This window comes from Hippocampus guttulatus, chromosome 5 (assembly GCF_054856545.1).
Source record: "Hippocampus guttulatus isolate MCC_2025c chromosome 5, RoL_Hgut_1.0, whole genome shotgun sequence".
Taxonomy (NCBI): domain Eukaryota; kingdom Metazoa; phylum Chordata; class Actinopteri; order Syngnathiformes; family Syngnathidae; genus Hippocampus; species Hippocampus guttulatus.
Window position 1 is genome coordinate 6,875,739 of NC_141265.1, and position 16,604 is coordinate 6,892,342.

Consider the following 16,604-nt stretch of genomic DNA (forward strand, 5'->3'; position numbering starts at 1 on the left):
GGGAGACGAGCTCAGCCGGCTCTCCAGGGAGCAATTAGCTTTCAACATCGTGGCTTCTTTGATGAGCTGCCATAGAAAGTCAGAACCGCTGAGATGCAATGAAGATAGTGTGGCGTGAAAACAAATGATGTGACTGGTGTTAAATGGCCCTCGTTTGAATTATTTAGGGCCATTGTATCGAGTATCTACAGTCTGTCGATTTCTATCAGAACATACGCTGAATATAAAAAGTCGACACGCCCCTGCTAAAAATGCCAGGGTTTTGTGACTTTTTTCCATCATTAATGTGACCTCTCACTCGTCCAACCCAGTATTATATATTTTTAATGTTCCCAAGAGAGTTTAAAATAAATAAACTGAGAAAATGTGACTGCGCAAGTGTGCACAGCCTCTTATAACTGGGATGTAGCTGTGTTCAGAATTCACAAATTACCGTCAAACACGTGAGTAGACGCACACCTGCCACCATTTAGACTACCTCTCTAAACTGTTCTAGTGGGCTTTTAATTTTTTTCTCCTATATATGAGAAGTCTGAAGGTTTTGTATAAACACTGACTGCTATTTTGAACCATTCGTCATTCCTTCCTTTCATTTCTTGATGTCATTGGACCATACACTGAATCTCTCAAACACAAGTGAGGGAAAATATGTTATGTGGTCCTATTAAACCAAGGTTGAACTTTTTGGACCATAATTCCAAAAGATATGTGTGGCACATAGACACACTGCTCTTCACCAAAGAACACATTACAGGAAAGTAGTGATTGTTCATGCGCATCGACATGTCGGCGCACGTGTCGAGTTAAGGTGAACGAAACCTCCATGTCAGTGCGCATATCACTGGAGAAAAAAAGACGCATGACTAATATGTATCGCTCAATTGCTACCGGTTACGGAGGCGCCGAACTTAATCAAGAAGTGCATCTCTGCTTAATAAATCAAACATCTTTTGAAGCTCTATTTTTCCACAAAAGAGCCAAGTATAGGGTGGTCCTTGAGGAACCATTTTCATCTCTTATCGACAAATAAGTATTTTTCCTTTCACTTTCCATGCTGTCTACAGGGTGCAAGTCACTTTAATTACCCTTTCAGGGACAGCGGTTACTACAGTGGACAGCTTATCATGTTATCAGGTTACGGGGTGCATGAAAGGGTTCATGAGGCTGCGGGACATTTAGCCCCACCCATCTCAGTTGACAGCGTGTGTTCGATCCCCAAGTGAATGAATGAATATGAATACTAAAATAATATTGACATGTGTTTCATGTATGGGACTATTTTTATGAACAGATATTAACAGAGACACATGTTTACATTATTTTTTTGACTTTATATTTCAAAGACATTTTACACTTGGATCAAAACAGAAATAATACAAAATGAATATACAATACAAACATAATTTAACAATAATGTATATCGACTGTCTGGAATGCTTTGATTTAAGATCTAGCAGGTGTCCTCTTATACAATATCAAAACAGTTTGCCTAATGTGCTGCAACGTTTTATGAAGCACGGTGGTGACAACGTCCTGCTTTGGGGCTTTTTTTCTTCAGCGAAAATGGGGATGTTATAGTCAAGGCAAAGGAAATTACGAACAGTTCGAAAGAGCAGGCTGCGTTCGCACAAAACACTCATGCTTGTGCTACTAAGCAATTAAATGTCAGGAAAAGCCCACCGCGACATCCGAAATGTATCTGGTGCAGAGGCACTTTAATTGGTGTGCTGACTCTCATTTAACATGAATTTGAATATTATTCTGAACACAGCCACGTCCCTGTGATAGAGTGTGCGCACTCTTGCAACCACATTATTCTCAATTCAATTCAATTTAATCATGGAAAAAGCTTTGAAGTCATTTATCTTGGTCTCTTTTTTTAACATCACAAACGTGTAGACTTTTATAGATCCCCCCCACCACCCTATACTTGGCTAAATGTATTGTACACACATGTTTTTGCTGTTTCTCCACGGGCAATCAGCATCGATGATGACTAGGTCGATTTTTTGCAAAATATCACACTTTGTGAGACGTCTTGCCGGTTGAAATGGTTTTGGTGAACAGCATCAAAAGGAAACAGTGAGTCAAACAAATCAAGGAAGATGCAGGCTTGTCCGTGCGGTACTGTTTTGTTTTGGGGTTTTTTGGAAAACGAGCAGTTTCATTGGCAGCGCTGAAGTTTGCAGCGCTGAAGCCACCGTGAAAATGGTTTCGGTGGTGACAGCAAAAGAGTCCGGTTCCCATTTACCGAGTGGCAGGATGCAGGGGATGAGACGCTCTGTTTGAAGGGGTCTGGATGATGAAAACACAGATTGTGATGCTGGTGAGGCTCGACTGCCACTCCCTCCCTCCCTCCCTCCGTGTGAGCTCTTCCGAAGCTCTATCTCCGATCTCGCTATCAACAGGGGTTGCCACGGCAACCACGGTCTTCCATGTGACCCCATGTGAACAGAGGCCCAGGATTAGTCCTAAAGAGGGCTCAAATGTCAACACAGCCTCAGGTACTGCCTTGCATGTAGGCCTTCAAGGAGAGGGCAATCGGCTTTTCCGCTCAGCGTGGTGATTGTTCAAGTGTTCGTTGTACTTTTGAGTATTTCTGTGACGAAGAAACAGTACTTTTAATCCAGCATGTGATTTGAAGGTGATTGGTTCGTGTGTGCACGTGTTCAACCAATTGCAGTTCATCGTTTTGTTGTGACCGCTCTAAAAGATTCTTTTAAAAATCTGTTGATTTGTACAGGTTTTAGGTCACATTGATTGTGGAAAAAGTCTTAAAATGATTTACCGTGGTTTTTTTGTTTTTGTTTTTGTTTCATCACAAATATCTGGCATTTGAACAGGAGTGTAGAGTTTTTATGGCCACCGTACCCTGGTCTTGGTTTATTGTGCTGTTTAACAAGAGAAAACAAAATAGTATAAGACCATTTCTTATTTTATGAATAATGTATTGATTGTTTGTTGTGTCATGAATATTAAAAAAAACACGCACATTTGCATTAATCTGCGGATTTTATGACATGCGTTTTTTGGGGGGGGGTTTTCCTCCCAACCTTTTGTACTCAAACAGCTGCGGTGGAGGCATGTGTTTTGCACGGGTTGAAACGTCGAGCGGCTGGTTTTCTTCGAAGCAACAAAATAGCCGCCCTGTTCATGAAGGTGGGCAAGAGTTTTCCCCCGGCCGAGGAGCTGTGCAAGAAGGCCCAGGCGCTGGAGCAGATTATAGAAACTAAGTGAGCGAATAACACGGAGCGGACAGCAGACAACGATTCTCTGTGGCTTCCGGGCACGTCAATTATTTCTCTGCGACTTTGTGATGTCGACTTGCAGACGAAGCCAAAGTTTGCAAAGCCAGGACAGTCTGCGGCGAATGCCTCGTCTTCCCAGTCTCACTCCAAAGGCCATGAAGAACCTCTGGATCCGGACAGCTCTTTTCGAGAAGGTGCTGGACAAGATTGTGCTCTTCCTGGTGGAAAACAGCAGGTACTTTACACAGTGTAAAATGTCGTGCCTCCGGATTGTGCAGGAAGGCTCTCTGTCTCCTTTCTGTCTCCTAACTGACCCATTTATCTGTCTTCCAGTAAATATTATGAGAAAGAGGCTGTTCTAATGGACCCTGTAGATGGACCAATCCTTGCTTCTCTGCTGGGTAATTTGCGACTTTATTCGCAAGCTTTTACTGGCGTTTTCTAACAAACATGTATTTGGTTCATTCATTCATCAAAGTGCGGGATATCGGTGGTCTTAGCGGCGAACTTCAGACTAAAAGCTTTCCTGTGGTGTTAATTGCACCTCCACTGAAGCCGAAATGTGTTTCTGTGAATCGCAGCGAGGAGCTTAATTTCACATGGAATCAGATTGATGCTTAGTAGCCAAGGATATTGATAAAGAATCTGATGAATTCTAATACAGGAGATGGATGAAAAAAAAATTGCCTTTCAACGTAATCATGATAAAAACGCCCTGTGGTGGAGGACTGCATTGACATTGTCACGAGTTGTCCTGCCACGACTCTCGCTTCTTCTCGTGCACTGAAGCAAGCAAACACAGGATCGCTCTGTAAACACGCTGGATGATCGTCTGGCCCGCACTGAAATGGGAACCTCGTCGTTTGTAATGGTCGATGCAAATGATAGAATCCAATCATGTAGGGTCAGTGACAAGGGAGGTATTCCTTGCCGCATGAAACTGGCCACCGTTTCCCAAAAAGGCTACGATGTCCGCGAGGATGTGGCAGCATCACGCGCTGAGGGTGTGAAAATGACTTCTGTCAAGTTTCTGAACAAACGAAAAAGTGTGCCTCTCATCACAAAATCATCTTCATGCATGAAGCCGCGCCATCTCATGCTGCATGGAATAGCTCATTATCGCGCCTCATCGGCTGCTAGGAGCAAAAACGGAGAGAAACTCATGGGATGGAGCCCATCAATCCCTGAACTAAATCCTGTTGAGAACTTTTGGAGCATCCCCAGGCAAAAAGATCTGTGAGGGAGGAGGCAGTAGCAAAAGATCTATAAAGGTGGGCGGAGGTTCACATCCAAGCGGCAGCTCTGGGAAGCTATTCTGACATCCTACAAAGAAATTCAAGCGGAAAAAGGCAAAAACTCACAAGTTCAATGGATGCAAGAATTGTGAATCTGTAGGTGGCACGCTGTCAAAATAAGCACTCCAATGTTATACCGGTTATCTAACGCCATCTGTTAAGACGTTTTCGATAGGCTTTGATGCTGATGTTGCAACTCCAACAGATGACTATTTTCACTTCTTTCCAACCTACAAAATGTTTTGAAACCTTATTGCGCGCTACAACTCGGGACAGGGCATTTTAGGTTTTCGTTCAAGAAAAATACTATCGTTTGAAGCTTTGTTCAAAATCATTCAAATTACATCCTATCAAATGATTATGGTTTATATTAAATTCTAGAACTTCAATTATGATGACTGTCATTTGCTAGTTTGGAAAATCTGAAAAAAAAAACATCATTTGCATGATAATTTGCAATGCAGTGTATTGTCATTCAATGTTTATAGCGCATCATATTTGATTGTGCAGGTAAAGCTAATAAAATTTGCTTGTGATGTGTTTGAGCATGTACATGATTTTACAGCTGATGTAAATATACCCCCCCGTGATAGTGGGACCTTGTGCTTTGGAGTATACGAAGATGAAGACGGCCGACCACTTCTGGACCGATCCCTCGGCTGACGAGTTGGTGCAAAGGCATCGCATCCACAGTGGTTACTGCAGGCAGGACTCGCCCACCAAGAGGCCTGCATTGTGTGTAAGTAAGGAATTGGGCGCAGCTTGTGCGAATGTGTCAGGATTCAAATGAATCTTTGAAAGTCGGTATGTGCCAAAATAAAACATTACAATAAACATTTACACTTGACGTAGTGTGTCTTTTTTTTAAGCACTGCCACTCTTTTGAATTCGTTACATTTCAGATCCAAAAGCGCCACTCCAGCAGCAGCATGGACGAACGCCCCTCACCCTCGCCATCGGCGCGCGACTACGTGGAGTCACTGCATCAAAACAACAGGGCCACGCTTCTGTTTGGCAAAAACAATGTGCTCGTTCAGCCGGTAAGTGTTGAATGAAGAAACTCAATCGATGAACAACACAAGCCAAGTCAGGTTCTCATAATATTGGAAGGACTTTTATTAACCTGCACAGCTCTACATAAGTGCAAACTACAACCACAAAAAAATACAAATAACAATGTTAGTCATTCGGTTATTATTACTTATCTAGAAAAATTATTTGAACACGGAGCAATGTTTTCTTTCATTTCATGAATGCTTGAACCAACACATCAGATGTGGACAAAGTATAGCCTGCTCTGTTGCTGGGGGTTTTTTTTTGTTGTTGTCTTTTTTTTATAAACCCACCCCATCTGTCCAATTTGTAAATCAAATGTCGTCCTTGAGCAGAAAGGTTTGCCCACCCCTGCTATACCGACTATGCTTTTAAGTCAAACTCAACAAAGTAAGTCCTTCCTTGTCTGTTCCATTTTGCCTGGGATGAAACCGTCTGTCCTCATGGCTTGTCACAGAGGGACGACATGGAGGCTATCCCGGGTTATCTCTCCCTTCATCAGACGGCCGACCTCATGACACTGAAGTGGACACCCAATCAACTTATGAACGGCTCTGTTGGCGATTTGGACTATGAACGAAGGTGATGATGTGACGGTGTGTCTTTGTGGGCGAAATAACGGCAGCATGCAAGATTACGCTGCTTTTAGCAAAACACTTAAACACGCCTTTGTTTCTGAATGATACAATGTGCGCGTGCGTGTGTGTTTGCATGTGTGTGTGTGTTTGCTTGTGCGTGCGTGCGTGTGCATTGTGTGTGCAATTGTGTCTCACAGACTGTGTATGCACAGCTCATCTAATTAGGCTTATTTTCAGCAGACAGGCAGCCTGCAGGTGGTTTATTGACTCAGACACTGTCAGACCAACCAGTAATGTAATATTCCTCTGTTAGTGTGTGTGTGTGTGTGTGTGTGTGTGTGTGCGCGCGCCTGTGTCACAGTGTGCTTCCTTTTCGTGAGAAGGTTTGATGATTGCCTCTTGCTTATCTCTTTGCACAAGCTTGACTATTATTTCATTTGGGAAAAAATGTTTTGTTTCCACTGAATGATTTGTAGTGTGTACTGGGACTATGCCATGACAATCCCTCTTGAAGAGATCGTGTACTTGCACTGTCATCAACAAGGTAGGCCCAGGCAATAAACATTTTCCACTGCAGTTCCCTTTTTTTTTTTAAGCTGGCAATGAAGTGCAGTGATGAAAACATTTTTCCTGCAGTCGACAGCGGAGGCACAGTGGTGCTGGTCAGTCAGGATGGCATCCAAAGGCCTCCACTTCGCTTCCCTAAAGGAGGTCACCTGCTTCAGTTCCTCTCCTGCCTGGAAAACGGTCTGCTTCCGCACGGTCAGCTGGATCCTCCTCTCTGGTCTCAGAGGGGAAAGGTCAGCACCTTAGGTCGTCCCTCCCGATGCACTCAAATGTTAGTGTTAGCTATTGTTACGGAGGAACAATGCTCGTGCTAATCCCCTTTTTTTAAATCTGATCAATAAACCAATAATAGATGAGCTGAACAGCTGAAGATGACTCTTTGGCTTTATGTCCTCACTGCATGCACCAGCACACATGATGAGGTTCGCTTTGTTTTATTACGTGCAGCGCGAGCAAACGGAAGAATAGAAAACACCCACGCTTGTTCCAAGACTCTGAATGAGCACGGCCATGCAAGACGCTCGACATCTTAAATTCACATTAATTCATCATTTCTTCTTCTGCCTTTTGTAAACGTTGCCAAAGAGGTTTTATCCGCTTGGGTTTGTCCATATTTCTTTTTTTTTTGGGAGGGGTGGTGGGGGGCAAAGGTTTAGAATCATTTAACATAATTCAATGAAATAATTCAAATTTTTGAATTCAATTCAATTTGAATTAATTAATTACAGCTAACAAACAAGCTGACAGCAAGAATACAGAGACTAGCTGGAGGTCATTTAAAACATCATTGAACCCATGAAGAGAAAACCTCAAGGTCTGAAAGAAGCATGCAAAAGATTCTTTTCTTTTTTTTCTCTCTCTTTTAAATCAAATTTTCCACTTAAAAAAAAGATGTTAAATAACCAAACAAGCTTCGGTAGAAAAAAACGTGTCTGACAGCAAAATCTTAAAAGTGCCATTTCACAAGGTTCATTTCTTATATGTCTGTCAAGTTCAAGTGTCAGACAGGTTAGTAGGTTTTAATGCTTATGTAAGCTCGAAGTACATTTTCTTCCCTCAGATCGAAAGGAAGTTCTCGATGTTGTCGAAACATCCCGATAGCGCACAGGTGTCAAAGTCAAGGCCCGGGGGCCAGATCTGGCCTGCCACATCATTTTATGTGGCCCGCGAAAGCAAGTGAAGCATATCAAGTTCGATGATGCGTGCTAAAGTCTGAACTAAAAATTTCAAATTGTCATATGTAATCCACAATAAATCATTATTCTTGACTTCTGATTTTGAAACTAGTTATCCATCAACTTGGTGTGTGCTGTGTATGTAATATGTGGAGGGGATTAAACATGTATGCGGTTTCCCCAAATTCATAACGGCCCTCCAAGGGAAACCGTAACTACAATGTGGCCCGCGACAAAAATGAGCTTCACACCCCTGCTATAGCAGTTAGATAGCAATTATTGATTTCTCCGATGACAAACATCTAAGCTTCAGTTTGTTCTCTCACATTACTCGTTAGTTATTCATTTCATGTGCTCTTTTTCCGGTTGGAGGGGAAGGTGTTCCCGAAGCTGAAAAAGAGGGTTCCTCAGGGATCCGGATCTACAGACTCTGTCTCAGATAAGGAGGAGGAAGAGGCCACAGACTATGTCTTCCGTATCCTCTTTCCAAATAGCCTCTCAGACTTTGGTGAGACATGTCTTTTACAAGGCATTCTTTTGGGGGGGTTTTTTTGCGTTTTGCTCACCTTTGTAGCACACTAGAATGTTACAAGGTGTCTATAGTGTTATTTACTGTATGAATTGCTTTTGTAACTTTATAATTGAGTGAGATAATCAGTCGCAACTTCACTTTCAATTTATTCAGGTGATTCATGTTGTTCAGGATTTGTTCTATTGATACATCTTTTGGTCATATGTTAACTCTCTAGCTGGCTACAAATGTGGAGGGATTTTATTTTCAATATATGTCATTGTTTATGAAAGAGATTTTGGCTGCCTCCTTTTAAATCAAGGTTGACCTCAAGAGATCCTCATTCTGAGAATGCAGCTGCTGTCCATCCTGGACTTGTGTGGCCGTCTTCAGTTTGATCTGATTTCATTTCCACCATCTAATATCCTCCTGACCTCCCTTGTGCCTCTGGTCATGCTCATTGATGTGGCCCAAGAATAAAACCCCCACCGACTCCATCCTATTGCCTTGTCACACCTTCTTTCATGCGTTACGACAACGTAGCCTTCAATTAACTGGAGGACTGACAGGTGATGGATTGATTATAGGCGCCTTACCAAGAAAGGCTTTTGCTTGCGTGGTTATGATGTTTGATGTTTTCAGTCTTTAAAACTGTGTTCCCGATCATTTGTTATTTTGTTTTATGTATGGTCCAACAGTGCAAACAATGGACTTTTTTAAACTCATTGTGCATTCCTTCCGAGATGAAATTATTTGCTCATCTAACCGCTAATGCCCATGCGCAGGAAACAATTACATGTTGACGGTGACAGTAATGATGCGTGTGCATGCGTATGTGCCTTCTGCAGTGACTCCACCAGATTTGATGGACCAGAGCTCTGCGATGTGGCATCCTACTCTCAGGAAGTCTTCGTGCTCGTCCTGCTCCCAGGGCAGCCTCTCTGATGGCTCCACACCCAAAGGCTGCAACCAAGAGAGGTGAGAGAGGGAGAAATAATCACATCAGGGCTTCAAATAAAGCTCTTGCTTTGTGTAAAGCAATTAAGCTTTGCCGAGGCGCAGTCACCGGCTGGCCACATCTGTCCATGCGGAGACAACAGCGGGATGTTGCAATAGACGGAAACGTGTGACATTTTCCTCAGTGATGTGAGAATGTGCGGGGACAATGAGAACAAGCAAAGTAGATAAAATGGTAATTGGAAGTAAGTCAGGGCATGTGGTGGGTGTTTTCTACATGACAGCTTGAGTTAGATGAAGAGCTTCATTATCCTCCGCTGGAGGCGTTGATCCCCCGTCAAGTCAAGCGCATGTATAAAAATGTAACATTAAGGTTTGTGTAAACATGACCGGAGTTGTGACATGGTTCTTGTTTCTCTTCAGGACTCCTCTGAAGCTGCTATGTGACAACATGAAGTATCAGATCATCTCCAGGGCATTTTATGGCTGTATGTGAACGTTTCATTTCATACTCTTCACCTTTCCACTGGAATTGTGCGCCTCAAAAATGGATGTTGACACCAACAAAAGGTCGATAGTTTCTCCGTATCTTGGGACTTTTGTAAGGGAATAATGGAAGAAGGGCATGTGGTCTGTCAGGGTCGGTGGGAGTACTTACGGCAAGCAACGATGAAACAACGGAAAAAGGTTACGCAATCTAATCGGTCTGGATTGTCTTCAAATGATGGGCACATTGTGATAAGAAGAAAGAAAGTTAAGGTGATGCGGCCATCATGTCGAGAGCTTCACTGTACAAGTCTAAGGAGGAAGTCTTATGAGCTGGATCAGATTTCGTTGAGTCAAGTTGAAGTTCAAAAATGTTATTTGACCAAAACGTTTTTTATTCATACTGAATGAACTTGTTTTTTTTCTTCAAAATGTGTCTCTTCCCTGTATGGAGATATGGCCATGACATTCCATAATCACAATGCTAGTAGAATTTATTGGGATGAAATAGTGAAATGAAAGCATTTTCACTCTTGGATTGTCAGGATGCACTACAGCAGACATCGAACAGGTCCACCTCGCCCATCCTCAGTACAATTTTGGCATATATGGCACATAATTATTGCAAAAGTCATTTGAAAAAATAAATTCATTCATTATTTTCCTTTATGAGAGAAAAAACTGTTCAACAATCTTGTCCTTGCATCCTGGATGCAGTTAGTATGTAGCAAGTTCCTCATAATTCTAATACTGTATCAAACATGTGTCATCTGTCAGGGTGAATTATCAGCTAATTCTTTTTGAAGCTAAAAATGTATCTCAAAAATCTATATGCAAGATGAAACATTTTTGTTGTGCTGTGAATCATCTGAATGAGGATGGACAAAAGTAATCTGCGGGGACATTTCATTATCTCAGGAGGAGGATGTTTTAAAACACCGCTATTAAAGCTGTAACACTCTGCACCTCATCCATGGCTCAATAAAAGTCTGGGAGAGGGAATATTTTCTCATACGCAATTTTCGAATGGTATAATAATGCTTCGGCGCGCACACAGTATCCCCTGGCTTTCAAGCATTGACATCTTAATTTTAATCAACGGGAGCATCCATAGAAGGTTTGAATATTGTGCTGTCTCATCAACCAGGGTTGGCATACTGCCGTCATCTGTCCACTGTACGCACTCACCTCTCGGCTCTCGTCAATCACACCATCGTGTCGCCCGACTTGCCTTGCGACGCGTGCAAAGGACTCACTGCAGATGTGTGGCAGATGTTCCTGCAGGACTGTAACGTAAGCATTCCTCACAAATTTCCCATTAATCACGTCTTCCTATACACACACACACACGCACACAAATGCATGTCCCCTTACAGCCTCCCTCCTTTTCTCTCTCGCTTGCCACTCAGCCGTCTCACCCATTCTCATTCTCTGCTAATTATGTTGCTCACATCATTAGTCTCGCAGCCGTGTGCATGAAGCGTCGCAAATGGCTCTGTCAGTATAACTGTCCACGTAGGGATTGTGCATCAGCATTGTGAATCTTCCAAGCGTGGTCCTGGCTGATGAAATTAACATGCTAAACATAATCTTTAATTTTTTTTCCCCCCCCATTGTGAGGCAATTACATCTCGCCCCAATTAAGAATGAAGAGAACAAACCTAAAGACTCTCGCATCTATCATTTTCTGACTAGTGCACATTTTTGTGAAAATAAAAAGATGCTTGCTTTTGTACATAAAAGTGACAACAAATGTTTTCGTTTTCAGACCTACAAGGAACAAGAGCTTCTTCGTATGGTCTATTTCGGTGGCGTGGACCCGTCTTTGCGGAAGGAAGTGTGGCCATTTCTTTTGGGGCATTACCGGTTTGGAATGTCTGAAACAGAAAGGAAGGAGGTGAGACGTTTTTCACAATGAAGGCCCCCCCCCCCCCCCTCCTAGAAATCTTTTCCCACGCTGACCTTTCATTTCTGACTGCAGGTGGATGAGCAGGTGCGCCTGTGCTACCAGCAGACCATGCGCGAATGGCTCGGCTGTGAGGAAATTGTTCGGCAGCGGGAGAAGGAGCAGCACGCTGCAGCTTTAGCCAAGTGCTCTTCAGGGGCGAGCATGGATAGTACCAGTTCAAAGATGGTCCATCATGACTCAACCGTCAGCAATGAGGTGATGCAAAGCTACAAGCATGGAAACTTCATTTGCCGAGTGTGCATTTTTGTCCACATTCCCAAAAATATGCATGTGAGATTCACTGATGCTAATGAGAGTGCAAACACAATACAACACAATACATTACCATAAAATACAATTACCATGTTTTTACATGTTTCAAACACGGTGTTCCCTCAAACGTAGATGGGACAAAACTAATCATTCACAAATTATAGAATACAGGAGCCTGCATAAAGATGCACAGCAAACAATTAGACACTATTGAGTACGTAAGCATTCTGGGACTTCACAATTTAGCATCCCCCTCTGGGAGAGTGACGTCATGTACTCGATGTGGCATGTCACATGTCACGTAAAAAATAACAATGGAGGAGAGATATTTGCATTAACCCTTTAATGCCTGACCCATCAAGGAATAGCCAGAAAAATCTGATTTTTGGGAACTGAGATGTTCATTAACCCTTATAACAAAATCCACAAAAATATTTTTGCCATATTATTTTGTTTTAGATATTTGTTGTATCACATTTGTAAGCATTATGTAGATTACATCAAAAACTGAAAATTTGGGGGAAATCATATTTTAAACCTGCAGTACCAAATTTGATACAGATGATTTAATGTACTATAAAGAATGAGTTAAATAATGAAATCGCATGTGTCAAATATGATACGAATGGCATTATAGGGTAAACAGTGTAGATTATAAATGTTAAGTTTTGCCATGACACTATTAACAGTTCAATATGTCAGGCCAAAGCAGTCTCCCTGAACAAAATGTTTTTTAAATGAAGTCTAGGATGACTGTTTTCTTTTTTTTAAACAAGTAGCCCATTTATGTTAAGTGAACTCCATCAAGACTTTAAAAAAAAAAAAAAAAAAATTGGTTTGTGATAGTTGGCTTTTTTTTAAGTTGCCTTATGTCAAGCGGGATTGTCGGCAACTGTTGAATGTAACTAATTAGTAACTAGTAATCTGACTAGGTTAATTTTCAAATGAAGTTACTTTTAAAGTATTCAGTAAAGTTACTTTTTTTAAGGTAACTGTGGCGACACTAGCAGGAATCACTTTTGATATTTCATGCAATGACATCTTGGCCTGATTGTCCTTAACCTCCCAGTCCCGGTCCTCCCAGAGTTCAGACAGGCAGAGTCTGGCTCGTCTGCAGAGTGACTCCAGCACCAGCACACAGGTATCACACTCAGCGTGTTACACCAGCAACACGTGAAAATCTTCGACTCTACTTGAGATCACCATTTAACAAGATATAACCAGAACGTTGCATGATGTTTTAAAGCGAACCCCCTTTACTCTCTTCCTGCTAGTTGTCCACATCGTTCCATCCCTCCCCCCGGAGTAGTCTGCTTCCTCTTGAGCTTTGTTCTTTCAGGTTTTTGAGTCTGTAGAGGAGGTGGAGCAGATCGAGACGGAATCCAAGAGTGAAGAAGCCAAGCAGGTGTCGAAGCTGAACAACGGGGCAGTCCACAACGGCCCAAGCTCTCCCGACTCGGGGCATCCCTCTTCCCGCAACTTCTCAGTGACCTCCGGCCTGTCGGACGGCTCGCTCAGCACAGAGGACGGCGCTGCACCAGAGGCTGCTCCGAGAGCTTTGGCCAAACCTCCTCAGGATGCGGGTCTGACAGAGCAGGACAAGCGTGAGAAACCCAATGCGACCAAGACTGAAGTGCTAGATGTAGTGGAAGAGTCCAACAACTCAGAGCATCCTAAAGTAGAGGAGGCTCAGCGCGGAGGTGGTTCCTCAGTTGAGAGTGAAGGAAGAGAAGTGCCTGACAAAGACAGTATGTTCCCACCAGGAACATGTACAGAATCCCAAGATTATGCTGATCAAAGACTGAAAAACAAAGACGTGGCAAAAACTGCAGGAGAGCGTCAGTCTGAATGTTTTAAAGTGGAAGACCAATCCAAGCAAGGTGAGACATCACAAGGGGCGAGAAGAGAAGCTGGCACCATAGATCCGAGGACACCTGACGTTGACAAGAAACTGTCTTTACCTGCAGACACGAGGGTGTCGAGAGCAAGAGAAGCCTACTGTGCCTCTCAGAAGGCAGAAGCTCAGGTCCTCACTGAGTCTGACGAGTCACCCTCAGCCTTAGAGATGGAGGAGATTCCTAAAGCCAATGTTTCCATGGTGCCCTGGAGCAGAAAGGCTCGCTGTGAGCCCTTGTCTTCCTCTGAGGACTCGGCCCCTTACACGGATCTCAGACCCGAGGGTGGGCAGGAAAAGCCTAGTCCGGAAGGCACTGAATCCATATTGTCTGAGGAGCCTGAGATGGAGAGCCTTTACCCTCACTTTGAGTCTCTGGATGGCTGCGCAGACACCGCCGAAGCCAACTCGCAACAGTCTGCTGGGGGCGGCTTCTCCGTATGTATTGCTCTTTTCGAAGACTCATAGTCTCGACTCCAAACTCTATCGATTAACCGGTGAGTTCATGCATGTGTTGATTGTTCTGGGTTTTCAGCAAGAGCTTTTAGACTTGTACACGTTGAATTTGCACCGCATTGAAAAGGATGTACAGCGCTGTGACAGGAACTACTGGTACTTCACTCCCGCCAACCTGGAAAAGCTCCGTAACATCATGTGCAGGTACAACAGTGACAGACTGAATCTCTTAATGCTAAAAATAGGGCTGGTCTGGGTCAGTCAAAAACGTACAATTCTTGTCTTGGATTTTATGGCTCTCTTGTACATCCAACACACTTGCAACTGCTGTCTTACTGGAGCCATCTGCTATGTATTTGTATATAATATAGAATATTAGCTAACACTTCAATTTAGAGGATGAAACAAACCAACAAGAGGTTTGTTTGCCGACAGTGCGCTTTATAATCCGATGTGCCTTATATATGGATCAATATTCTGATTTCTTGGCCGTAGTATTTTAATTGTTCTGTAAAGTGCTTTGTTACAGCTGCAGCTGTTGTGAAAGCTGTATACAAATAAAGCTGTGTTGTATTGTATTCTCTTTAGCATAGCTCCATCTAGTGGATGCATAACGCGACCGGAGCCACTATTGTAGCTTCTATTCTATGCGTCTTTTAATGCAGGGTGTCCTATATATGATCACAGTTTTAAAATAGGCCATTCATTGAAGGTGTGCCTTTCCTCCGAAGCGCCTCATAGTACGGAAAATACGGTACTCTGCACTAGTGAAAAAGTGGCGGCTAGTCACAGCTGCTATTTATTAACTCATTCAGTACCAGCCAATTCTAGACCAAGTCTGAAAAGACGTTTAAAAACGTCTTTGGGAGTGAATGAGTTAAGTACAGTCTATGCAGTATATGCTATGTACAGTATCTATGTTTGCACTTCTCAGTGTGAAAGGTAAGTCCAATGCAGCTGGCAATGATGAAGCCTTTTCTTACACAACAGCATTTTGAAACAGTAATCCATGCCTCATCATGTCTCGGATGGATAACTGCAATGCTTCTTACTGTAGAGTCAGACTGCCCTCTCTCAAACTTTGCCAACTGGCTCAGAATGCTGCTGCTTGCTTTTTAACTGGAACACATAAGAGGGAGCTCAAAATTCATTTTCTGGACTTCCTCCACTGGCTGCCTGTGCACGTAAGAGTTCAATGTGATGGAGGGTCGGAACAACAATACCTGGAATTTACTGGCATGGAGTGTTTTCCATTGCCGGTCCCAAATTACAAAACAGCCTTCAGCGCGCACTCTCACCATCCATTTTTCACCCCCCCCCCCCACCCCCCTTTAAACCATTGTTTTATTCCTTGGCTTTCAACACATCTTGAGACTGCCCTTTTTTTAGTGCCGTATTTAGTTTTGAATTGTTTGAAGTCAACAATCTGTGTGGTCGATAAAAGGAATGGAATGATGTTTTGATGACTTTCTTGATTGTGTATTTGCAGCTACATCTGGAGGCACCTCGACATCGGATATGTTCAGGGTATGTGTGACCTGTTGGCTCCACTTCTCGTCATTCTGGATGATGGTGAGTCACAACGCTCCATCGCCTCTTCTATTTCCTCGTCCGCTTTGCGGCTGTGGCATCTTTTTTCATCTTTTGCTGTCTCAGAGGCCATGGCCTTTAGCTGTTTCACGGAGCTCATGAAGAGGATGAATCAAAACTTTCCTCATGGAGGGGCGATGGACACGCACTTTGCCAACATGCGCTCTCTGATCCAAGTAAGGCAGCATCAGCCACGTTTTCATACAAGCCAATACAAGTTGGAGCAGTTGCGCATGAAATTCATCTGTTAGGCTTCACACCCATACTGGAACTAACCTTTTCTTCAGCAGTGATTATTTTTCCTTTAAAATCTGTTTTGATCCCTGCTTTACTGTACTGTAGATCCTGGATTCAGAGCTGTTTGAGCTGATGCACCAAAACGGAGACTACACTCACTTCTACTTCTGCTACCGCTGGTTCCTCTTAGACTTCAAGCGAGGTACACACGACAGAGTTTGTACCAATTAGCGGACTGAGAGATGTCTGTAAGCCATCTTTGGGTTTTAACACATCTTTTTAGCCTGATCTGCAAAAAGAGATTTTGACTTTGTATCTGGAGAATTGTGTTGCTGA

At 43.0% G+C, this 16,604-nt stretch overlaps 1 protein-coding gene across 2 annotated transcripts in view; it reads left to right on the forward strand.

Moving 5' to 3' along the window:
* sgsm1a (small G protein signaling modulator 1a) overlaps window positions 1-16,604 on the forward strand; it is a 30,879-nt gene that overhangs the window by 11,437 nt on the left and 2,838 nt on the right. Inside the window, exons 4-24 of one of the 2 annotated variants that reach the window (XM_086110949.1) lie at window positions 3,071-3,233; window positions 3,331-3,483; window positions 3,582-3,649; window positions 5,137-5,282; window positions 5,446-5,583; window positions 6,054-6,178; window positions 6,651-6,718; window positions 6,811-6,974; window positions 8,289-8,424; window positions 9,276-9,405; window positions 9,808-9,872; window positions 11,018-11,163; window positions 11,639-11,767; window positions 11,852-12,034; window positions 13,161-13,232; window positions 13,431-13,971; window positions 14,059-14,423; window positions 14,521-14,645; window positions 15,931-16,013; window positions 16,098-16,207; window positions 16,374-16,470. In XM_086110949.1, the coding sequence (XP_085967075.1) occupies window positions 3,071-3,233; window positions 3,331-3,483; window positions 3,582-3,649; window positions 5,137-5,282; window positions 5,446-5,583; window positions 6,054-6,178; window positions 6,651-6,718; window positions 6,811-6,974; window positions 8,289-8,424; window positions 9,276-9,405; window positions 9,808-9,872; window positions 11,018-11,163; window positions 11,639-11,767; window positions 11,852-12,034; window positions 13,161-13,232; window positions 13,431-13,971; window positions 14,059-14,423; window positions 14,521-14,645; window positions 15,931-16,013; window positions 16,098-16,207; window positions 16,374-16,470 (3,207 nt within the window). Of the gene's footprint in view, window positions 1-3,070; window positions 3,234-3,330; window positions 3,484-3,581; window positions 3,650-5,136; window positions 5,283-5,445; window positions 5,584-6,053; window positions 6,179-6,650; window positions 6,719-6,810; window positions 6,975-8,288; window positions 8,425-9,275; window positions 9,406-9,807; window positions 9,873-11,017; window positions 11,164-11,638; window positions 11,768-11,851; window positions 12,035-13,160; window positions 13,233-13,430; window positions 14,424-14,520; window positions 14,646-15,930; window positions 16,014-16,097; window positions 16,208-16,373; window positions 16,471-16,604 lie in introns of both variants that reach the window. The other variant, XM_086110948.1, reaches the window with a different exon arrangement.